This window comes from Misgurnus anguillicaudatus, chromosome 19, assembly GCF_027580225.2.
Source record: "Misgurnus anguillicaudatus chromosome 19, ASM2758022v2, whole genome shotgun sequence".
Classification (NCBI taxonomy): domain Eukaryota; kingdom Metazoa; phylum Chordata; class Actinopteri; order Cypriniformes; family Cobitidae; genus Misgurnus; species Misgurnus anguillicaudatus.
The window spans coordinates 29131263-29152855 of record NC_073355.2 but is presented as its reverse complement, the minus strand read 5'-3'; the positions used below and the strand labels follow the sequence as shown (position 1 = coordinate 29152855).

Here is a 21593-nt window from a genome sequence, read left to right as displayed (position 1 = left end):
TTTACACACACAGACACTCTGACTTGGTTTTCGTCTGGCTTGTCTGAACTATCACGTTTCCTCGTTTTTATTCTCAAGAAATTGAGTTTAAAGTCACAATGTTTTTCCAATTTGTGTAACCTCCAATACAGATTTACCACTTTTGAGGAAAAATAATAAGAGGCTTCGCACAATGTCTGAGGACAAAATTGTGAGTCTCTGCAGAAGTTTAGTTACTGTTAAGCCATAGTCATCTTCTAACTCTGGTAGATTACATTGAGATGGTGTTTTTTGACATTTATCATAGCACTTTTACTCTTCAGAACTCTCAAAATGTCTTCTTTTTAGTCTTATGTGCAGTATTTGTTTATCTCATGCATGAAAACAAATGGTAAAATAATGGTATAGTGAGCACAGTTCGACATTAAAAAACCTCTGTATACTTCACTTTCCATGCGTACGCAAGTTTCAGCGTATAGTGCGCATGATGCAAATTTTGTCATCAGAATAGTATGCGCATGCGGGATTTGCAATGCCAGATTTTTGTACCAGTGCAAACTTTGTACAGTTTTTTTGTACTATGTAGTATTTAGGCCAGGAGAGGTGTTGAAGTTCAATAGTGTGTGCTCCAAGAATAATAAAATGGACTAATGAGGACAAGCGTATAATGGCTTTTTTATAGCTGCTTGTAATGGATATGAGTGTTGAGCTGCTCCTGTGACATGAACATATCATTGGTTGACAGCGTATTTGGTAATAATCTCTGTATGAAGTGTATTTCTATTATTGTGTACTGCATCATTTCAGGATCAGTAGTTTTGGATGGTTACGTCATAGCCTCAAGCGTACCTGATCGACATCTCCCAGAGGGTCGCTTGTCTGCTGAAGTATGACAAGCGCCAGTTACTCTATGCTTTTTGCTGGCAGCCAATAAAAAGAAACAGGAGTACTTAACGGGGGATGCTTGGGTACCCTGTTGCATTCCCTCAGCACCTGTCATGTAAAAACGGAAAGAACTCTCATTCGGTTTTATTTTGATGTCGATGTTGCGTCTACTTTGGCAGTTCATATAAAGTTGCAGCTGAGTGCAAACAATGCAAATACATTACGCATTGCGCAAACCAGAGGTCAAAACATTCATCGGTTCACTGACGGCATTCACCCAGAGCCTTTTAGTGCATAATCTGATTTTGTGTTCGTGTGTTTCATGTTTGTAGAAATCAGCAGTGGCGACCGGTGACTTCTTTTTTCGAGGGCGCTCGATGCGAAGTTCGTCACAACATGTATGTAGCCCGTCATGTGTGTGGTTCGTGAGTTCAAAATATGTGTTCTGCACGTCAAGTTATCCTATGTGCATCACGTGTTTTGTCAAAATGAGTGCCTGCTGCAGATACGTCTAAAGGGTTTATGATAAAAGAGACGCTCATGTTTGCCAGATACTCGCATAATCTAATACATAATCAGAATTTACTGTTAATGTAGTGTCTTGCGTGTATTTTGTGAACGTGTCTCTTTTATCATAAACGGTTTTGACGCGTGTGCAACACACACGACACTCCGAACACTTATTTTGAATTTGCGCCCCTCGGATGAACAGTCACGAGTCGCCACTGCAAGTCTTGAAAGGTTAGGATTACAGTAAGGCAAGTATTAAGTTTAAGTCTTGTCATGTTAAAATATGAGGTAAATATAGGATCCTATACATTTTTACAATATATAGTTTGTTCATTATAATCTATTCAGTAATACCATGTACTTTTAAAACAAGTTCATTATCCAAGTTGGCAAATTAAGTTTTATTGACTCCAGTCTGAGACTCTTGGATCCCTGGCACTGTATGTGTCTCCTCAACAAATTAATGCAAGCTCAAGAAAAATTTAAAATACAATATCACAAGACAATTGATGTAAAGCGAATGGATTTTTGTATCCTGCATCATCGTTCATTTCTGTAATGTTAATTATTTGGCTGTTTCTGGAAGTGATTAAATGCCAATCTCATAATGCATTGCATCTCCCAAGCACAACTATTCTTCCAAAACGTCACTTAAGTCTTAAGTGTCTTCTGAAATCTTACGATTGAATGCATTTAAAATGAGTCATTCATTAAAGCTCTAGATATTGATGTTGCTTTTCCAGCATGCAGTGCTTTGCGTTGACTCATCATACCAGAAAAGAAAATGCATGGTTCCGGTTACGTACCCTGCCACATCTGATGACTACCAGCGTTTTTTGACCTTCTGTATGGTTTGCAGATCATCATCTTCCTGGACGGGCCGTGTCACGGATCGTGACATCTAAGACCAAACAAACAAGTCAAGCAGAGTGTAAACATGCAGCTCTCCTCAGAATGACAGCACTTGTAATGTGATTAGTAATCTGATGATGTAAACATAAAACACACTGAAGGGAAAGTCCTGAGGAGTTTTCTGATGAGAGTTAGGGCAGTGCTGAGAGAGAGAGAGAGAGAGAGAGAGAGAGAGAGAGAGAGAGAGAGCGAGAGAGCGAGAATGTCTGCTGTGAGAAACTTTATCTGGCTTTGTCAGCTTGCCCCTGTGGGGTTTTGTTGCTTGTTAAAAAGTCCTGACAGAAGAACACAACAGCCAAAACAAAAAGACAACTTGGTGAGCATGCAGATGAACAAACTCAAGCCGTCTGCACCACAGTGTTTATTCACCGCTTGTTGCATTACCTTTGAAGTAAAGTACAGTATGGAGACTGGGGCTAGTTGTCACACATTTATATATATATATATATATATATATATATATATGTGTGTTCATAAAGGGATGGACATGGTCAGAAACAATGCTCAGGTAGGCCGTGGCATTTAATCGATGTCCAACTGACACTAAGGGGCCTAAAGAAAACATCCCCCACACCATTACACCACCAGCCTCCACAGTGGTAACAAGGCATCATGGATCTATGTTCTCATTCTGTTTACGCCAAATTCTGACTCTACCATCTGAATGTCTTAACAGAAATCGAGACTCATCAGACCAGGCAACATATTTCCAGTCTTCAACTGTCCAATTTTGGTGAGCTTGTGCAAATTGTAGCCTCTTTTTCCTATTTGTAGTGGAGATGAGTGGTACCTGGTGGGGTCTTCTGCTGTTGTAGCCCATCCTCCTCAAGGTTGTGCGTGTTGTGGCTTCACAAATGCTTTGCTGCATACCTCGGTTGTAACGAGTGATTATTCACGTTTTATTCAGAGGTTGACATGTTTACATGTATGCATTTAGCAAACATCCAAAGTCACTTACATAGGGCCCAATAAAATCCGTTTTATTTTTTCCCAAATTCCGTTTTATTTTTTCCCAAATTCCGTTTTCTCCGTTTTAATTTTTGCAAATTCCGTTTTATCCGTTTTAATTTTTGGCAATTATATTTTTTACCCTTTACTTTTATTTTAGTCATAAAAAGAGTGTGCCTTTAATGTTAATGATTAAAATGTAATTGATTTGGGGGAAAAACTGGATAACAGGATTACTTAATGACTATAAAAGATGCATTTACACACGCACATACACACGCACGCGCGCGCGCGCACACACACAACTCAATTCAATGCATTGTTTTTTAGTGTTGTTGCAGGAGGCTACAACAAGGTGTCAACGCAGTGGTGCCTTCAGAAGTGCCTTAAACACATCAATCCAGCGGAACGCGATCCATATTTTATACACAATCGCTTGAAATGCATATAACTTTACAAACATACACAGGATAGTGATCTGACTTAGGACAGCGTGATCACGCAGCTCTTTGCACGTGTGAGCGAAAGAGAGACAGAGAGCGGCGCCATGATGCAGATGATTATATTTTCAATGCGAGGGATAGTTAGTTTGCCTCCTCAGCTCGCTTGAAATGCATAAAACTGAACAAATACATGAGGATTTGTGTTCGCACTGCGGACAGATGCGTGAGCGAGTGACCGTGAGAGGTACAGTGAGACAGACATGGATGAGAGAGTGCATGTATCTTTGCGCTCACCGTGAACAGAGTGTTGACAAAACTTCCAAAATAACAGTTCTCCGGTCACATAAAAGTCATGTGAGACCTGCTCGGAACTAAGTGCTTAGCGTCGAATTTCTTAATTTTTTCACTGACGAAAGCAGAGTCGTGGAGAGCCGCTTCGCCATGGTTTCAGTGTTTTGGAGGAGGTCTGAAACGACGGGAGGGGGCGTGTCGCCCAGATTTACTTCCCCCGGTCTGCATTTCCCCCAGAAATACGTTCGTCTCCCACACAAAAACATAATTTGATTCAAAATATGTAAAATTCCGCAAAATTCCGCGTTAATACTAGATTCCGTGTTAATTAGCCAATTCCGCGATTCCGTCCGCGATTCCGTGATCGCGGAAATTATAGGGCCCTACTTACAGTGCATTCAAGCGATACATTTTCTTATCAGCATGTGTATTCCCTGGCAACCCATAACCTTTACACTGCTAACGCAATGCTCTTTCAGGAGGCCTACAGGAACATATTTTTATGACAAGTAAAAAATGTAAAATTGTGTTTTCATTGTCAATCTCCTTTGACTGTATCTGCTAGCAGCATGTTTAATGCAGTTCAGAAGCTTCTGCAGATGTCGGTTTCTTCTAAAATACTTTTGGACATCTTAAAAGCCACTGTTAATATCATACACATCTTAGATGACGAAAATATTTGACTTTATACTAAAACCTGTGACCTTTGTTTGCAACCTTTTCTGTCTTGGCAAAATTGACATACAGTGTGAGACTTGCGCTGGAAAGGAGAACATTTAAGGTTTGTCAGATGTCTGCTGATTTCTCTGTGGTAATGTGATTGATAGTCTCTCACTTGTACTGTGTGAAGTAAATGGTATCGTATTGTTTAAGACAGCTTTCTGTCACATCTGACTATAGGACACATGAATCGCTCTCGTTTTTAAAAAAAGAAACTTTCTTGACTGTTATGTAATAGACGCATCACAAGATGCTGGTGTAGTACTTGATCAGATCGCAGCATCCAGGGGTTTATACAACTTCTTCATTACACCTCCCCACGTTCTCTGTGTCTTCCTTTCTTCTCTCAAGCATCGTGGAAGAATCTCATTAAATATTTAAAAGAATCCGTTCCAGAAGGATAATAAATAATGCCTCTCTCCCAGTTGTGACACCTTTTTATCGTGAGTTCTCCAGACGTGATCTAAAAAAGAATAATCACGTGTTTTGTTCACAGGAGAGCTAATTGTACTTTGCTGAGTGGCATTTCAATGGGGTACACTTTCTCTCTCTCTATGTGTGTGGCAACATCATTTCAGTATAATTGAATCTCTGCACACGTTCTCCTTTTTCATCAATCACACGTGCTGATAAGGTGGGCTTAGGAGGGACAGCAGAGGGAGAAAGAGAGTAAGAGAGAATTATAAAATAAACAAAGCAAGAAATACAAGTAAAAAGAAAGATGAAGTAGAAAAACCGAGACAATGTTAAATAACTTCTGCATGTAATTTTACGCAGTGTAGGGATCTCTCTCTCTCTCACACACTCTCTCTGTTTCAATTTTCAAAGTACTGCATTTGCATGATTGTTTTGGCAATATTAAGCCTAATATTGTGGCAATAATAATGTTATGGCAATTTTGGCAGTAGTATAAGCCTAAGGCAACCATAAAAAAGCACCTCAAATAGACGTCTGTTGTGTTCATACAGATAAACCAAATTTAAACCAAAATCTAAACCAAATCTAATAATATCAAATTGTTGTTGATAATATTATATTTATTATATTATTTTTTGACATGTTTCAAAATTAGCAGGATAAATGTACAATGTGTTTTCCAGAAATACAATCAGTTCACAACAGATCTTTAAAACATTGTTACATGAATTTTACTTCAAATAGAATACAAAAGCAACTCTTATGCAATATAAACAAATAGATCCAAAATAAATAAATAAACAGACATTTAAAGAGAAAAAGTAAGTGTTAATGTCAGTGATAAGTATAAATAGTTAAACAGTCACAACCTCTGTAAAAGCACAGAGAAATTTTTTATTTTTCCCATATTTCCCTTGATATACCCAAAAGAACCTTAAAGGAATATTCCATTTTCTTAAAAGAAAAATCCAGATAATTTACTCACCACCATGTCATCCAAGGTGTTGATGTATTTCTTTGTTCAGTCGAGAAGAAATTATGTTTTTTGAGGAAAACATTGCAGGATTTTTCTCATTTTAATGGACTTTGGTGGAGCCCAACATTTAATACTTAACTCAACACTTAACAGTTTTTTTCAACGGAGTTTCAAAGGTCTATAAACAATCCCAAACGAGGCATAAGGGTCTTATCTAGCGAAACGATTGTCATTGTTGACAAGAAAAAAAAAGCTCTTTTGAACAACAACTTTTCGTCTAGGTCCGGTCCAGCCCGATCTAACGTAAATGCGTAGTGACGTAGGGAGGTCACGTGTTACATATATAAAACGCAAATTTGCGGACTATTTTAAACAATAAACTGACTCAAAGACATTCATTAGTATCAGTTGACACACAATAACGTAGGAACAGTCCTCTTTCAACGCACTTGTAAACACTGGGGCGGAGTTTCGCGTTCGTCCTCTGTGACCTCTTGACGTCAAGTGTTGGGCTCTATTAAAGTCCATTAAAATTAGAAAAATCCTGCAATGTTTTCATCAAAAAACATAATTTCTTCTCAACTGAACAAAGAAAGACATCAACATTTTGGATGACATGGTGGTGAGTAAATTATCTGGATTTTTCTTTTAAGAAAATGGAATATTCCTTTAATTGACACACAATAATATTACATTTAAAAGAAAGCATAAACCCTCTCTTCCTTCGGAAACCATAATTGTTTGTATTTTTCTCTGGCTGGACGCTGCAACGCGATCTTATGAAGCAACCCAGTATCACGAAATTACGTACCTATAGTCACGTAAATTTGTGATTCTTTCGTTTTTCCGTGACCGTATCACGTATTTCTGTTTACGTGTCATTGTCACGTATTGGTTACTCTACTGTTTTCTTCTATTTTCTTACCATTGTCGTGTCGGTTTAGGGTTAGATTTACATAAAATGATATTCTTACCCAAACCCAACTCTAACCCTAACGCCAGGCGACAATGGTTTAAAAATCTGAAAATATAAAAAATAAATAAGAAAAAATAGTATAAACCAATACTTAAAGTGACATCCTAACGCGAACACCTAATCTAACCCTAAACCGAAGCATCAATGGTTTGAAAATAGAACAAAACAGTTGAGTAACAAATACGTGACAATGACACGTAAAAACGTGACAGTGTCACGGAAAAGAATCACAAATTTACGTGACTATAGGTACATCATTTCGTGGTACAGAGTTGCAAGAATGAGAAGGGTTTGGGTTTCGGGTAAGGTTTGGTTTTAGGATAAGGTTTGGGGTAGGGTTATTATCGCTAAAATGGTTAAAGGAAAATTATACAGCAATCTTTATGGTATGATAGATACGTAAATGTTTTACGTTTTGTACAGTAGCTGTAAAAATGTAATAATGCAACGTTTAAATGTCTGTCAAATGTACGTTTTAACATCTATTTAAACGTACAAAAATATGCTTTGTTTTTCAAAGTTACGTGTAAATACAACGTAGTAACAGTGAAATCAGGCTCGACTGTGATCACTGAACCAGTATTTGGTGTATCTTCATAGTGTGGAGACATTTTGCCGGAAACTATTTTTCTGAATGACCTGATTTTTGCTTCAGTTTTCCCAGTGGTTTAAATTGCATTTTTCGTGCTCTTATGATTCTATTGATTCTGATTTGGTTTTGTTCAACCTTGGTGGTGTACGACTGATGTTTGTTAAATGTTATTGAGTTTCGGCATGCTTTCCGATTTCAAGTCTCGGCTAGGTGTCCTTTGCCCATCCCATATCCCTTTCTTCACCCTATGCTTTCCTGTCTTCTGTGTACGTCACTGTCTGTCAATAAAAAACAAAAGAGGCCCCAAAAATAACTTAAAGGACCATTGCGTGCTTTTAACGGCATCTAGTGTGAATGAGATTGTGAATTGCAACCAACAGCTCGGTCCACAGCTCACTGCTCAATTTCGAAACACATAGTGAAACTATGGTTTCCACCACAGGACAAACATGCCGTCGTCTCAGACAACGTAATGATGAAATGCACTCTGTAGGACAGTTTGTCTGTTTAGGGCCTACTGTAGAAACATGATGGCGACTTCCATGTAAGTGGACCCACGGTGTATGTAGATAAAAACGTCTTATTCTAAGGTAATAAAAACAATACAGTTCGTTTTGTACGGTCTTTATACACCACTAATAAAATAGTAATGTATATTATATTGCATTTCTGTCAAGAGATCCTTCTAAAAGTCCCACATTGCACCCAAGAGACGCTATTTGAATATGTATGAATCTCTCTCTTTCTGGCCCCCAGAGGCCCAATCTTCAGCTTAATATCATTCATTAAATCACTTCAAAATATCTCTCATCTTCTTGTTTGTTTCCACTCTTGAACTTTCATTTTTCTCTGTCTTTCTTCCTCTGGCTCAACCCTTTAACTTTATTTACTGAGAGGGCTGTGGCATACTCAAAATGAGCTTGTGAAGCAGCTCTTGTCTCTGTGAAAAATGATAAAAGACATTGGCATTAGCAGCTGGGCTGTGAAGCACCTTGGGTCCCACCACCCCATCAAAAACAGCTGACAATTTATAGAGTCAACAAAGTGACAGTTTAACAATGTGAAGGTGGGAATGTGTAACTATGTGAACTATTTGTTTGGTAATATCAAGCTAATTGTGTTGTGAGATGTGGGGATACAAATGGCATACTTTATATTTGCATGCATTCTTATTGCTCAAATGAGATCTCTTCTTCTTGTTCTGACCCTGTGATTTGATAAAACAGGCATGGGGGTCCATTAAATAGGACTTGAAGGCCACTTGATGTTTGTGATGCAGGATGCCGTGCTCTGAGTGTCTTAGCTCGATTCAGAAACAATTACAATAAATGCTTTTAATCTGTCTGAAATCTCACACTGCTGAGATGCCAAAAGAGCACCCCGTATGGCTCGAAGAAAACTCTTATGTGATTTTCGATGTGACTCATTGTATTATGCTTCCTCAGAAACATTCAGCCTGTCAAGTTTGTCGTCTGCTTTTAGATTGAAAACAATGCAAGTACATGAAGAAATTGAGGAGCTTTTGATGCGGCAGTGCCCTCTTGGCATAAAGATCTGTTTACATCACATTTTTTTTTAAATAAAAAGCTTTGTTATCTTTCAGTCACACTTTCTACATAGTGAATGGTGACCACATGGATTTTGGAAGCAGGAGGAAAGGAACTTTGTTCGAGTTCCAGAATTTGTTGGTTTCGTGAACTGCCTCTTTAAGAGATGAAAGACACGTGAAGCGATAAATATCAAACCACATAACATGATGTCAGCTACAAAGAAGTCATCCGAGAACTTTAGAAGGCTTTAAGATCTTAAATGATGCCTTAGGAGAAATATATCTACTCTCCAGATTTAGTTTTATTTTTCAAGCTCAGATCTGCTCAGAAATATGATACAGCACAGCTCCTATTTCTGAAAAACAATATAGCCGGATTGTGTTTTTTCCCCTCTAGCAATGGCATCTTGTTATAAGTGGCAGCAGATACCGTTAATAGCTCCTGCTGAGCTGCTCCTGTATAACTCAGTAGTAGAGCAATGCATTATTTCTGCAGAAGGTCATGCGTTGGAACCCGAGGAACACACATGCTGAAAAAATGTATACTTTATAATGCAATGTAAGTTGCTTTGGATAAAAGCGTCTGCCAAATGCATTAATGTAGTGTAAATGTTATGAAAGCTCCGTAACATGCAGGGACGAGGCAGATCCTCAGGAAAGCGGCTGGGATATTAAACACTTGTGTTGCTATGCTCCAGACAATGCATACAAATCTTTTCTCACACCTCTAAAGCTGATTACACATGCCTCTCATGTCATTCTCTGTGCTGCGCTGTGAAATTACATTCAGATAATAACTCAAAATCTATATAAGCCTAATTTGACAGTCATAGTTTGTTATTAAAAATTAGTGTCAGATATATTATATTATATTATATTATATTATATTATATTATATTATATTATATTATATTATATTATATTATATTATATTATATTATATTATATTATATTATATTATATTATATTTATATGTTTAGGGCTGTCAAAAGATCAAACACGATTAATCAAATTCAAAATAAAAGTTCGTTTTTGCATATATAATATATATATTTTTTTATTTTTATTTATTTGTATCTTTTATTTTTATCTATTTATTTATATCATGATATATTTTCTAATATATAAATGTATAAAAATATATATATAAATAATTTATACATGTATTTGTGTATTTATATATACAGAATAATTACACATAATACACACACAAATATATTATGCAAAAACAAACTTTTATTTTGTTTGCGATTAATCGCGAACAATCTTTTTACAGCCCTAATTGTATTATATATTTTTAGTATAGTAATTTAATTCTGTAGAAATGTATGCTGAAATGTTGTAAGGAACCATAGTTATTTATTGTTTCCATGACTTACTATGGGTTACACCAACCGCATCATGCTAAAATATGTTAGCTTCATGCTATTTTCATGTTAAATCATGCCAACTTCATGGTAAATCATGCTAGCTTCATGTTAAATCATGCTAGCTTCATGTTAATAATTCGTTACATTTATATAGCGCTTTTCTCAGTACTCAAAGCGCTTTACATATGAATGTGGGAATCTCCTCAACCACCACCAATGTGCAGCATCCACCTGGATGATGCGACGGCAGCCATATTGCGCCAGAACGCCCACCACACACCAGCTTATTAGTAGAGAGGAGACAGACTGATATAGCCAATTAGTGGCTAATTGGGATGATTAGTAGACCAATGGGCAAGTTTGGCCAGGATGCCGGGGCACACCCCTACTCTTTTTCGAAGGACATCCTGGGATTTTTAATGACCACAGAGAGTCAGGACCTCGGTTTAACGTCTCATCCGAAGGACGGTGCTTTTTTGACAGTATAGTGTCCCTGTCACTGTACTGGGGTGTTAGCTTCATGCTAAATCAGGCTAGCTTTATGCTAAGTCAGGCTAGCTTTATGCTAAATCAGGCTAGCTTTATGTTAAAAAGCTTCATACTTAAAAATACTAACAGCCAGATAGCCTACTAAACTAAACTTCTGTCAAACTTCGTCGAAAAGTTTTAAACTTTTAGGCCAGGCTTTGTCAAGCCAACATAAAGTCTGTCTTCAAACGTCTACCCCGTCTAGTTTGGCGCTTAAACATTTTGAGTTTACTTTCTTCATTCGCGCCGTGTGTGATTTAAGTCAACGAGAAATTCTGCGTCATTCACACGGAAATTCTGCGTCATGGGAGTGGCTTCCACTCACTTCCTGTAATCACATCACTACTAGAGCAAGCTCCTGATTGGTTAACGTGGCGTGCTTTTCCACCAAAATTTTAAAAAATTAACTTGCGCGTTTCCCGCGACAACTCTCAATTCGTGGCATTCGTGCGAACTAGACGCGTGAATGAGGCGGAATCACGTCTAACGTGCCGCGCTAAACGCCTCATTCGCCCCGCGAGACCTCCAGACGCACATCAACGCGTTTTCACATTGACTTAACGTTGAAATCACTCGCGCTTGATGCCTCTACCACGGCTGGTGGTACGAATTAGCCACCTCGTAAAATACGTACAAATTCCCAGGAGATTAAGTTGACCACAATAGTGTACCACTACACATGTGTGACTTTTGTAGTATGTGTGTGAAGTAATTGTCAAGGCCTGCAACCTTTTGGTTACAAACCCAGATATTTAGCCACATGGCTACACACACACATGAGAAAAGACATTAAACTGTGCAGATACACTTATTGGGTCAAAAAGGGACGAACCCAGCACATTGGTTTGTAATGTAACTTATGACGGGTTGTTTTAACCCAAAATGCTGGGTTTTTTCAACCCAGCGGCTGGGTTTTTCCCTTTTTGACCCAGCACTAGATTGAAAATAACCCAGCATTTTTTAGAGTGTAAAACCTTAACATCATGCGCCAGATCAATCCTCCAGTCTTTGTGTTTTCATGCTCTCACTCTCTCTGTAATTATTGGTTGCACTCTGTTCTCTGATGTAGAAAGTAAACACGTTGTTAACATGCTAAAATTACCCCTTCTCTCTTGTTTTATGACCTCTTCTGCAGTATGAGGTCAATGAGCACCAACCCTACACATCTACAGATTTACCGCACAGTCTAGACCAATTATTATGAGGTTCACATAAACCTACATGAAAAGAGTTGATGGACAACTGTGCAACTCAAGATGATTAATCTTCATACATGTAATATGATCTGCTCCATTTGCGTCTCTAATTTACAATTTGTTTAACAAATGCAGCTCAAAAATTTGCCATTAGCAAATGACGGGACTTTTAGATAACATTAGATAACCTTTAAGGAGTAATTCAATTCTTTTTGAGGTAAGGCAGTGAAAATAAATGAGAATGGTCTTGCTGTCTATCATATGAAAAGAAATGTGTGGACTCATAAACATACTGTAGACTCACAGACACAGCACTCTCAATGACTTAACAACAGGAAATGTTTGTGTATGAAGAGAGATGGTTTCAGAGAGACATCCAAGGCACAATATCATCATGTTTAATGATGTGTAGAACAAAGGCTTTAGTTTCAGAGATAACCAAGCAAATATTGAATGACAACAACACTTATTTTCTAATAAAAAACAGAGTCATCGCATGAGAAATGGACGTTTGTGAGTTTATTTTCATTACTTGTCTGCTATCTCAGAAGCCATTTTTATTTAGTTACTGAGAATTGGATATGATCAGAGCCACAGGACACAATTGCACTGCATTTAGAAATCCAGATAAAGGCGTCATACATGACATAAGTGTTGAAACTGTCACTGTCCCACAGGTGGGACGTTTGGCATTACATACTGTATTTAAAACAATAATTTCAGCACTAATCTTGACAAACTATGGAAGGTTTCAGCAGTAACAACATAAACAAACAGCTTTCATAGAACAAACGTAATTTCCGGTAAACTCCGCTAAGGATCAATACAACAAAGTCATTTTTGAGTAGTTTATTTCTGATAACAAGCAAAATAAACAACAAGTAGATTACCTTAATTCATATTTCATAAAAAATAACACATGTTGCTGTGTAAAATGTGTACTATAATGTATACAATGTTAACTACAAATCTCCCTTTACATAGTGGTGGCCCATGATCGCCGTCTTCCCAAACCATTTGTTATTTTTGACGAGGTATTTGTTCCCGAGTTCATTTTAGCCACAAGTTAGACCATTAAACAAACAGAACCCAGAAGTAAAGTTTCAACCAGATGCGTAATTGCAACAATACACGATGAAACTGTCTATATATCGTTGGAAAGCTCTCAGATTAAGGTTTTCATATTTCATCACCATTTAGCAAAAATAACAATATAGTATGAGTAATTTTCTAAAATATCACTGGCCAACAGGAGGGGTTTAATAGGATATTATTAAAGGAACAGTATGTAGGATTGTGGCCAAAACTGGTACTGCAATCACAAAACTTGTGGCTAAAACTGGTACTGCAATCACACAACTGGTGGCCAATACACAAAATGACAACATAAACATCATTTGAGGGCTGCAAATGTCACTTTTTAAATGACAATATCCTGGCCAGACAACTGTTGTCAGTGATATAAGTATTTGAAATGAAAATGATTTCTTAAATTCTAGTGACATATCAGGGCCATTTTATGATTAATTGATATAAATTTCTTACATACTGTTCCTTTAAATATCATATAAACCTAAAATAATCTTGACAAACTATAAATTGTTGGAAAGCTCTAAGAATGTAGTTTTCAAACTTCAAAGTCATTTGATGATAGAAATTTAGTAGTGGCAGTCATTTTGCATTTACCTTGTAGGAATACATATGATTATTATATATTAATAATTCCAATATCCTATAATAAATCTTCAAAAATCTTGACCAACTATATATCACTGGAAAGCTCTAATAATGTTGTTTTCATATTTCAAAACAAATATTTTTCATTAATAATGATGCAGTGACAGTAATTTATTAAGATTATGCAGCTAACTGTTGACATCTAGTAAAAGCACTAAAAGTGTGACAAAAACCTCATTGTTTGGATCAGAACTTTGAGACTTAGGGCTTTATTTCTGTAGGGTTTTAAAAATAAAATATATACTTTATTGCATTATATTTATTTTTTAAAGGCACACCATGGAACTCTTTGGCCACTAGAGGGTGCTAGACATGTATTTTTCACGTTTAGCGCCCCTAGAGGGCACAAGCGCCGCAGCACTGTCGCAAAGGAAAAGAAGACAACTCTTTAGGTCACAAAGTGTGCCTTCCAGCATGTCATATGAAAATAATTTCATGGGTTTGATTTTATTTCAAACGCCAAAAGATCGCATAGCTCACGTTTTGAAGCCAGTTGTAAAGGTGGTCGCTTGGTTAAAGTTTATATTAAAAAAATATTGGCTTAAAGGGGAATCAAACCCGTATCGCCCATGTGCTAGGTCCATGACGTCACCAGGGCGCCACAATGTCACATGATATAAGTCAACTCTCCAAGTGGCCTCCAGTAAAATTCACGTAAAAAAATAGTGTTCGGGCGCCAGACAGGACTTATACTTTATAATATAATATTACTTACTAGTACAAAAGCATGAGGGCCAAGTCAGCATCGGTCAGAAACCCCTCCTGCTTCTTTAGTTCACAACAGCGAGCGAACGCTGGCCCAATATAATTGATCCTCGTCCTTCTTTTTATCCTGTCACGCTCCCGTTTTCTCTTTCTGGTAACCTTGGTTTTCTTTTTCTTAGTTGCTGCTTCGGCCATGACAAAAACATCCGGAAAATAAATAGTTGCGCTCTCACGTTTGAGGAAGTGGAGGATGTGACGTATGCCGTTAAGCAGATTTTTGTAGTTTTTGTAGTTACTACCCGAAACCCCAAGTTTAGAAGTACGAGTAAAAGTAATACAGACCCCGTCAGGCTATGGTAGACATGTCATTTAACCAATTTTAAAGCAACATTATGTATTTTTTACCTTTAAATAGTGTCTCTAAAATTATTTCAGTGTTAGAACAACTTTTAACTGGACAAATTGTACTGTTGCTGCAACCTGAACAGCCTCCTAGCTGCTACAAGCACACTCTAAAAGTGGCGGTGGAGGGTAGACAACACAGCCCCGCCTCTCCCCCTACCTGCAGAAGAGTGTCTGATACCAGGCACTGTTGCGCTTTTCAACCACATGGGGGAGCTGTAAGTCATTTTTACATGGAAACTACATAGTGTTGCTTTAAGTCGATGTACCATCACAAGGGTCTCGAAGATATATCATGAAGGTTGAAAAACTACAAAGTGTCACTTTAAAATGATCCTAAACATTTTTTTAATTTAATATTCAAAACGCCAAACACTTACAGTAAGTACTGCTAATAAATATCTTACGAAAAAATAACAAAAAGATATTTTCATTACTTTCTTTTTTTTCCTTATGTCTCTACTGTCTTTACCAAAATGTATTTATTGTAAAGCTGCTTGGCAGCAATGCAAAATTGTGGAAAGTGATACAGAAATAGAATAGAATAGATTGTAATTTTGGATGCAGTCCCTAAAGAGACAGTTCACCCAAACCGATCCGAGGCCCCATTGACTTCCATAGTATTCTTGTTTCCTACTATGTAAGTCAATGGGGCCTCTGATCGGTTTGGTTACAAACATTCCTCCAAATATCTTCCTTTGTGTTCATCAGAACAAAGAAACTTATATAGATTTGTACAAACATGCGAGTGAGTAAATGACAGAATGTTTATTTTTGCCTAAACAATTCCTTTAACAGTAAGGTTATACACTTAACTTGGGGCCATTAGGTTTAGCTGAATGAAACAATGGGATTTTTCTTAAAACTCCACAATCTCAGGTGCACAACAAACTCTCATTACCAGCTCGCCGGTTGCCCAATAAGCATCTATTGTGGAGAGCACTCAATCAAATGTCTCCAGTGTGGACCCCGTGTTTTATTAACCATCCGTCACCAATACAGAGATAACCACTTCAGCTATCAGGAGAGCCATTTAATGAATGTGTTATATTGCGCTGGCATCAAATGAACCAATCGACAGAGCAGAGAGAGGATCTGATAACACGTCTAATGATGTTGAAGTTGGCCAAGCAATGTCGGGGGGGCCAGATGGCTGACCGTGGAAAAGAAGCATGACGGTTTTGGTCAAAGGAGATTTGTGTTCATTTGGGATGTGAGTGCGTGTGAAGTGTTATCCTCAGTTGGCCTGTGTTTACTGTGCAGTGTCAGTGTCGATTCTGTTTCACTCGTGTGTGTGTAAAATTGGAGATGTCAAGGAGAGCTTCCTAAAAATAGCAGAACAACAAAGTGACACGTTTTCCTCTCAACATATGCAGGCAGACAACATGTTTGCTTTGCTTCAAAACAGAGCAAACTTCCAGAGTAGAAGCAATTTAGGCATCATATACAGTACAGTAGCTGTTGTCTCCAAATGATCTCATAAACAACATAAACACAGAGGAATAAGCCTCACTGTCTTTATTCATTAGCATTCATTTCTCATTTCAGAGTTCACTGTAATTGGTTTGACATTGAAATGGTGATTGGGAAAACATTGTCCTCTTGATTGAGAAGGTTAATGAAAGCATGGCGCCACTTTCCCCATCCACGGTTTAGTCATAAAGCTTGACTCATAAAATTTTGTATGAATCTTAAAATGATTGCGTCCTTTGTGTCCAGCTGTGGGATTGTGGGATACCGGAGGGAACGGTTCTAAAAGCAGAAGTGTATTGAATCTACTCAGGCAGAAAGAAGTGTCTCTGTGCATCATTACCATTAGACAATGAGTTCATGAAGGCCAGAGCTTCGCATATCAAACTCATCTCAATGGAGTAAAAGAAGCAGAAAAGCTCTTTTCCCATTTTGTCTCATTGTGTTTTAATAAAGAATCATATTGTATTGAGTTAACTCTGTCAGTTTGGAATATTGAGTTCATGGTACGATGCTCCAAATATTTATTAAATAACTTTTATCTTTGTGACCTGGATTGTATTTTTAAACGCTTATATCTGAAACTTGTATTTATCATGTCTGGCAATTCTAACTCAAGTCTTTTATATCTCCGCTTGTTTAACAGGACGTAAAATCGACATTCTTCCAGTTTGGGGCCTCCATCCAACAGGAGGCGCTGCTCATGCTTAACATCATGGAAGAGTACGACTGGCACGTCTTTTCAATAGTGACCAGCAAGTTCCCCGGTTACCAGGATTTCATCACCATTCTGAGGACCACGGTTGACAACAGCTTTGTCGGTTGGGACCTTCAGCACACCATCACCCTGGACGCTGTGGATGGCGACTCCAAGGCCCAGATCCAACTGAAGAAGGTGCAGTCTCCAGTGATCCTCTTGTATTGCTCCAAAGACGAAGCAGCTTTCGTCCTGGAGGAGGCCCGCTCGCTGGGTCTGACCGGCTTTGGATACATCTGGATCGTGCCCAGCATGACCACAGGCAACCCGGACATCACACCAGATCCGTTCCCTTCTGGAATGATCTCGGTGTCATACGATGACTGGGACTATCCTCTTGAGGCACGAGTTCGAGATGGCCTTGGGATTATAACCACGGCGGCCGCAGCGATGTTGGAAGAGTTTGGGGACATTCCAGAGGCCAAAACCAGCTGCTATGGCCAAATTGAGAAGGCGAAGTTGCCACCCAGTGCACTACACAAGTGAGTAATAGATGAATGCCAGACCTAATGGGATATTACCTGTATTAACTAAAATATGTCATACTTTCATGTTAATTAAATTTCACCATATAGTGTTAATGACTCTCACATGTAAGGCCATTAACTTTTACGCTTCAAGGCCTAAACTGCGAAATTGCGCAGAATAGTGACACATTGTCATTTAGGCAGAGTACTACAATTTTCTATATAATATTTTGTACTGCGGTATATTTGCAGTACTGTATACTGCAGTCTCAACCTCGTCTACTCTATTCATGCTCTTGATGTTAAAAAATGAAAGCAGAAACAAGAGTGCTGTTTATGTGAAAACAGTTCTCAGTCAGTCAAGTGGAACTAAGGATAGAGAGGCTAGGAAAAAAGGCACCCGAGAGGTCCGTGGGGTCTGTCGTATGCAAAATGTATTGTTACTTTCCACTTATATATTTCTCAGCTTGAGCATCTAATGGTTGAATGTGGAACGGGGCAGCCAGTTTTTTTTTTGAAGTTGCGCAGAGAGCTACTCAGACACCCAGAGGTGGCTATTGGTGCACTTCTCCAGCACTTCAGGGAGAGCTCCTCTGATTTTAATATGTTATGTTTTCCAATGCACACAGTGAGTGCACGAGAGAGCCGGAGCGGGAGACAAACACCAATGGGAAGAACAACATGGAGTCATTGCTAATGCTAATGCATTTGGAGAGCACTCCAAATTTAAAGTGCTCTTGATGAGACCGGGTGCATTGCTCCTTTTGCTCCCGTGTAAATCCGGTGCACCGCATGCAGTCAAGAGTCTGTCTCACCCATATGCCTTCATAGTATGTGCCAGTATGGAGACGAGAAGGGGACACAGTGAACTGCCCCATTTGATGTGGAGCCACTGTGATACACTCTCATATATAAAGGTACAAAAGTTGTCACTGGGACAGTACCCTTTCAAAAAGGTACACCTTTGTACCCAAATTAGTACTTGAAAGGTACATACTGGCAGTTCAAAGATACATATTTGTACCTACATGGTACATATTAGGACCTTTTCTAAAGGGTACTGCCCCAGTGACAGCTGTGTAGCTTTATTTTTGACCGTGTACACATTCACCCTGGTGTCTAGGATGCATTAAGGCTGATACGCTCAGCACAGATGGTTCAAGGCTTGGCTGGTCCCACTACAGCCAGCAGAGATGTGGACTTATGCCCTGACTGGGGTCTCTTTTGGGTTGTAGACAGTTCAAGCGTGTGACGTGGTTTATGTCTTTTAAAACTAATTTGTGTTTTGTCAGTTTTGCCTATGTTAGATTTGGGCTAGTTCTTATTTATATTTGGGTGCTTAATTTAAGATTAGGGAAACTTAATATTAAACAAAAATGTCAATGCTGTTAATACACCGCGTGACAAATTATTAAGCACCCATTATTTTTACCCTCAACACTTATATGACAGTGTGGATTCTATTTAAATTAAATAAAAATGTTAAAAGATACTTTAATACTTTGAAAAATATGCAAAATATGCTGTTCCAAATTATTATGCAGAATACACTTTTTATAACCAACTTTATAATGATATTATGGATTATAAGCATCTGCACAGACCGATTGGCGTATGACTTCAAAGTAGCGCAACAGTGAGTTGGCAATACTGCTTTTGTGCTGCAAAAGGAAGTAGTAGCTAGTATATGCCGATCAGTCTTTGCAGCACCGTTCCACTTGAAGTAAAGCACATCTATGGTTTCTACAGCTGTAAAATAACTTAACGCAATTAATTTGCAGTCGGACAAACCACCAGCACCACGCCCAGTCTGCCCAGCACTGCACATCAAGATTCAGCATACATTCAGAGTCACAGCGCCCCCGGTGTGTGTACATTCATAGATAATAATGTGTTTGATTTTTAGATACATGGTGTGCGACCTGTGTCCTGTGACAGATGCTTTGCCAAAAGAACTACCCAAAAGACAACCTTTCCAGACACTAGAAATTTTAAAGTCACAACATCTTTTGATGTCTATCAATTTTACTGTTACATTATACGCTTTAAATTCAGGGTGCGAAGATTTTTTTTACTTTGGGGGCATATAGTAAATGATAACAAAAATTATTTTCACGATTAATCACAGAAAAGGTTGTAATTAATCCTCTTTAAAATTGAATCAATTGACAGCAATACAATTTATATAACACTATATATAACAGTTTTAATGATGATTTAATGCAGAAATCTTACATATTGTGCCTTTAACTATAATTACACACAAAGGTAAGTAATTGTAAATTTGCACTGGCAATTTGATTAGATTATATTGTACTGAATTATATTGTACTGGATTACACTAGAAGATTCGTCTTTTCTTTAATGTTGGACAAGATGTCTTTATGTTCTTCATTAAATCCTGGCCACAAAAATGCTTTGATTGTCCAATTAGATTCTACTAGACTTACCTATAATTGCGAATGTTATACAGGGAATATATATTTGGCACAGCATTTTTGGCAAGCGCACCCTTCTCTGAATTTCACGTTCTTGTTAAAATAGAGTGTCAGAAGCCCGGGTGAAATATGTGGTCCCCAAGCAAAATTTTCCTTTATGACAGATTTAAGACTGTCATCTGGAGAGCTGTGAAAAGCGGACCTTAGCAAAATTTTGCCTTCATATATCAGTGACGAAAACTGAAATTACCTGTCAACAGAGGAGAGGCACGGCCGGTCCACATACCACCTCCCTGTGTTGGGGACCAAGGGTAGCTGTCAGCTGTGCTCTCTGGAACCATAGATTTCAAAAATAAAGGGCACTTTAAACACTCCCATTGAGACGGGGGCCAATCTGACCACATTCAGCATAACATAATTTTAGAGACCAACTCCACCACAGGAGTCACTGCTATTACCTGGAACTTTCACGGGTAATATTAAATAAGACTTATGGAAGCTATAATGGTGGAATTATTGGCAGAATTAGGTTGAACTATGCCAGCCGGTGGCAACAGGATTTGTCTGTTTTATGGAAGAGTTCACTCTAAAATTTAAATGTTGTCTTAAACATGCCTGTGTTAAAGATGACAGTATGCCGAGATGCTGGACTTGTGTAATGTACGGTACAATACATTACACATAGCTTATATGCTGGAGGCATACTGACAGATATTACTGAAAAAGATCCCCTGTACACTGAAAAAAAAGATTCATTCAATTTACTCAATTTTTTAAGGTAAGTGGTTGCAATCAATTTATTTAAGCTACATTTAAACAAAAGTTTTTTATTTTAATTTACTTTACTAATCTTTTTTGTTTAAATGTAACTTAAATAAATTGATTGCAACCACTTACCTTAAAAAAATTGAGTAAATTGAATGAATATTTTTTTCAGTGCATAGTATATCAGTAACTTCTTTTTTCGAGGGAGCACGATGTGAAGTTCGTCACAACATGTATGTAGCCCGTCATGTGTGTGGTTCATAATTTCAAAATATGTGTTCGGTCGTCGAGTGAACCTATGTGCATCGCGTGTCTTGTCAAAATAAGTGCCTGCAGACGCGTCTAAAGGGTTTATGTTCAAAGAGACGCTCGCGTTTGCCAGATACTCGCATAATGTCATTCGTAATCAGAGTTTAGTGTTGAGGGAGTGTCTTGAGTGTATTTTGTGAACGTGAGCGTCTCTTTTATCATAAATGGTTTTGACGTGTGTGCAGCAGGCACTTATTTTGACAAAACACATGGTTCACATGACGCAACAAGCACATATTTTGAAAACACGA

General features: G+C 38.1%; 1 protein-coding gene across 2 annotated transcripts in view; it reads left to right on the top strand.

The window, feature by feature from the left end:
- grin2aa (glutamate receptor, ionotropic, N-methyl D-aspartate 2A, a) overlaps positions 1-21593 on the top strand; it is a 192671-nt gene that overhangs the window by 89489 nt on the left and 81589 nt on the right. For both annotated transcript variants that reach the window (XM_055194172.2, XM_055194171.2), the window contains one exon: positions 17253-17845. In XM_055194172.2, the coding sequence (XP_055050147.1) occupies positions 17253-17845 (593 nt within the window). The remainder of the gene's footprint in view (positions 1-17252; positions 17846-21593) is intronic.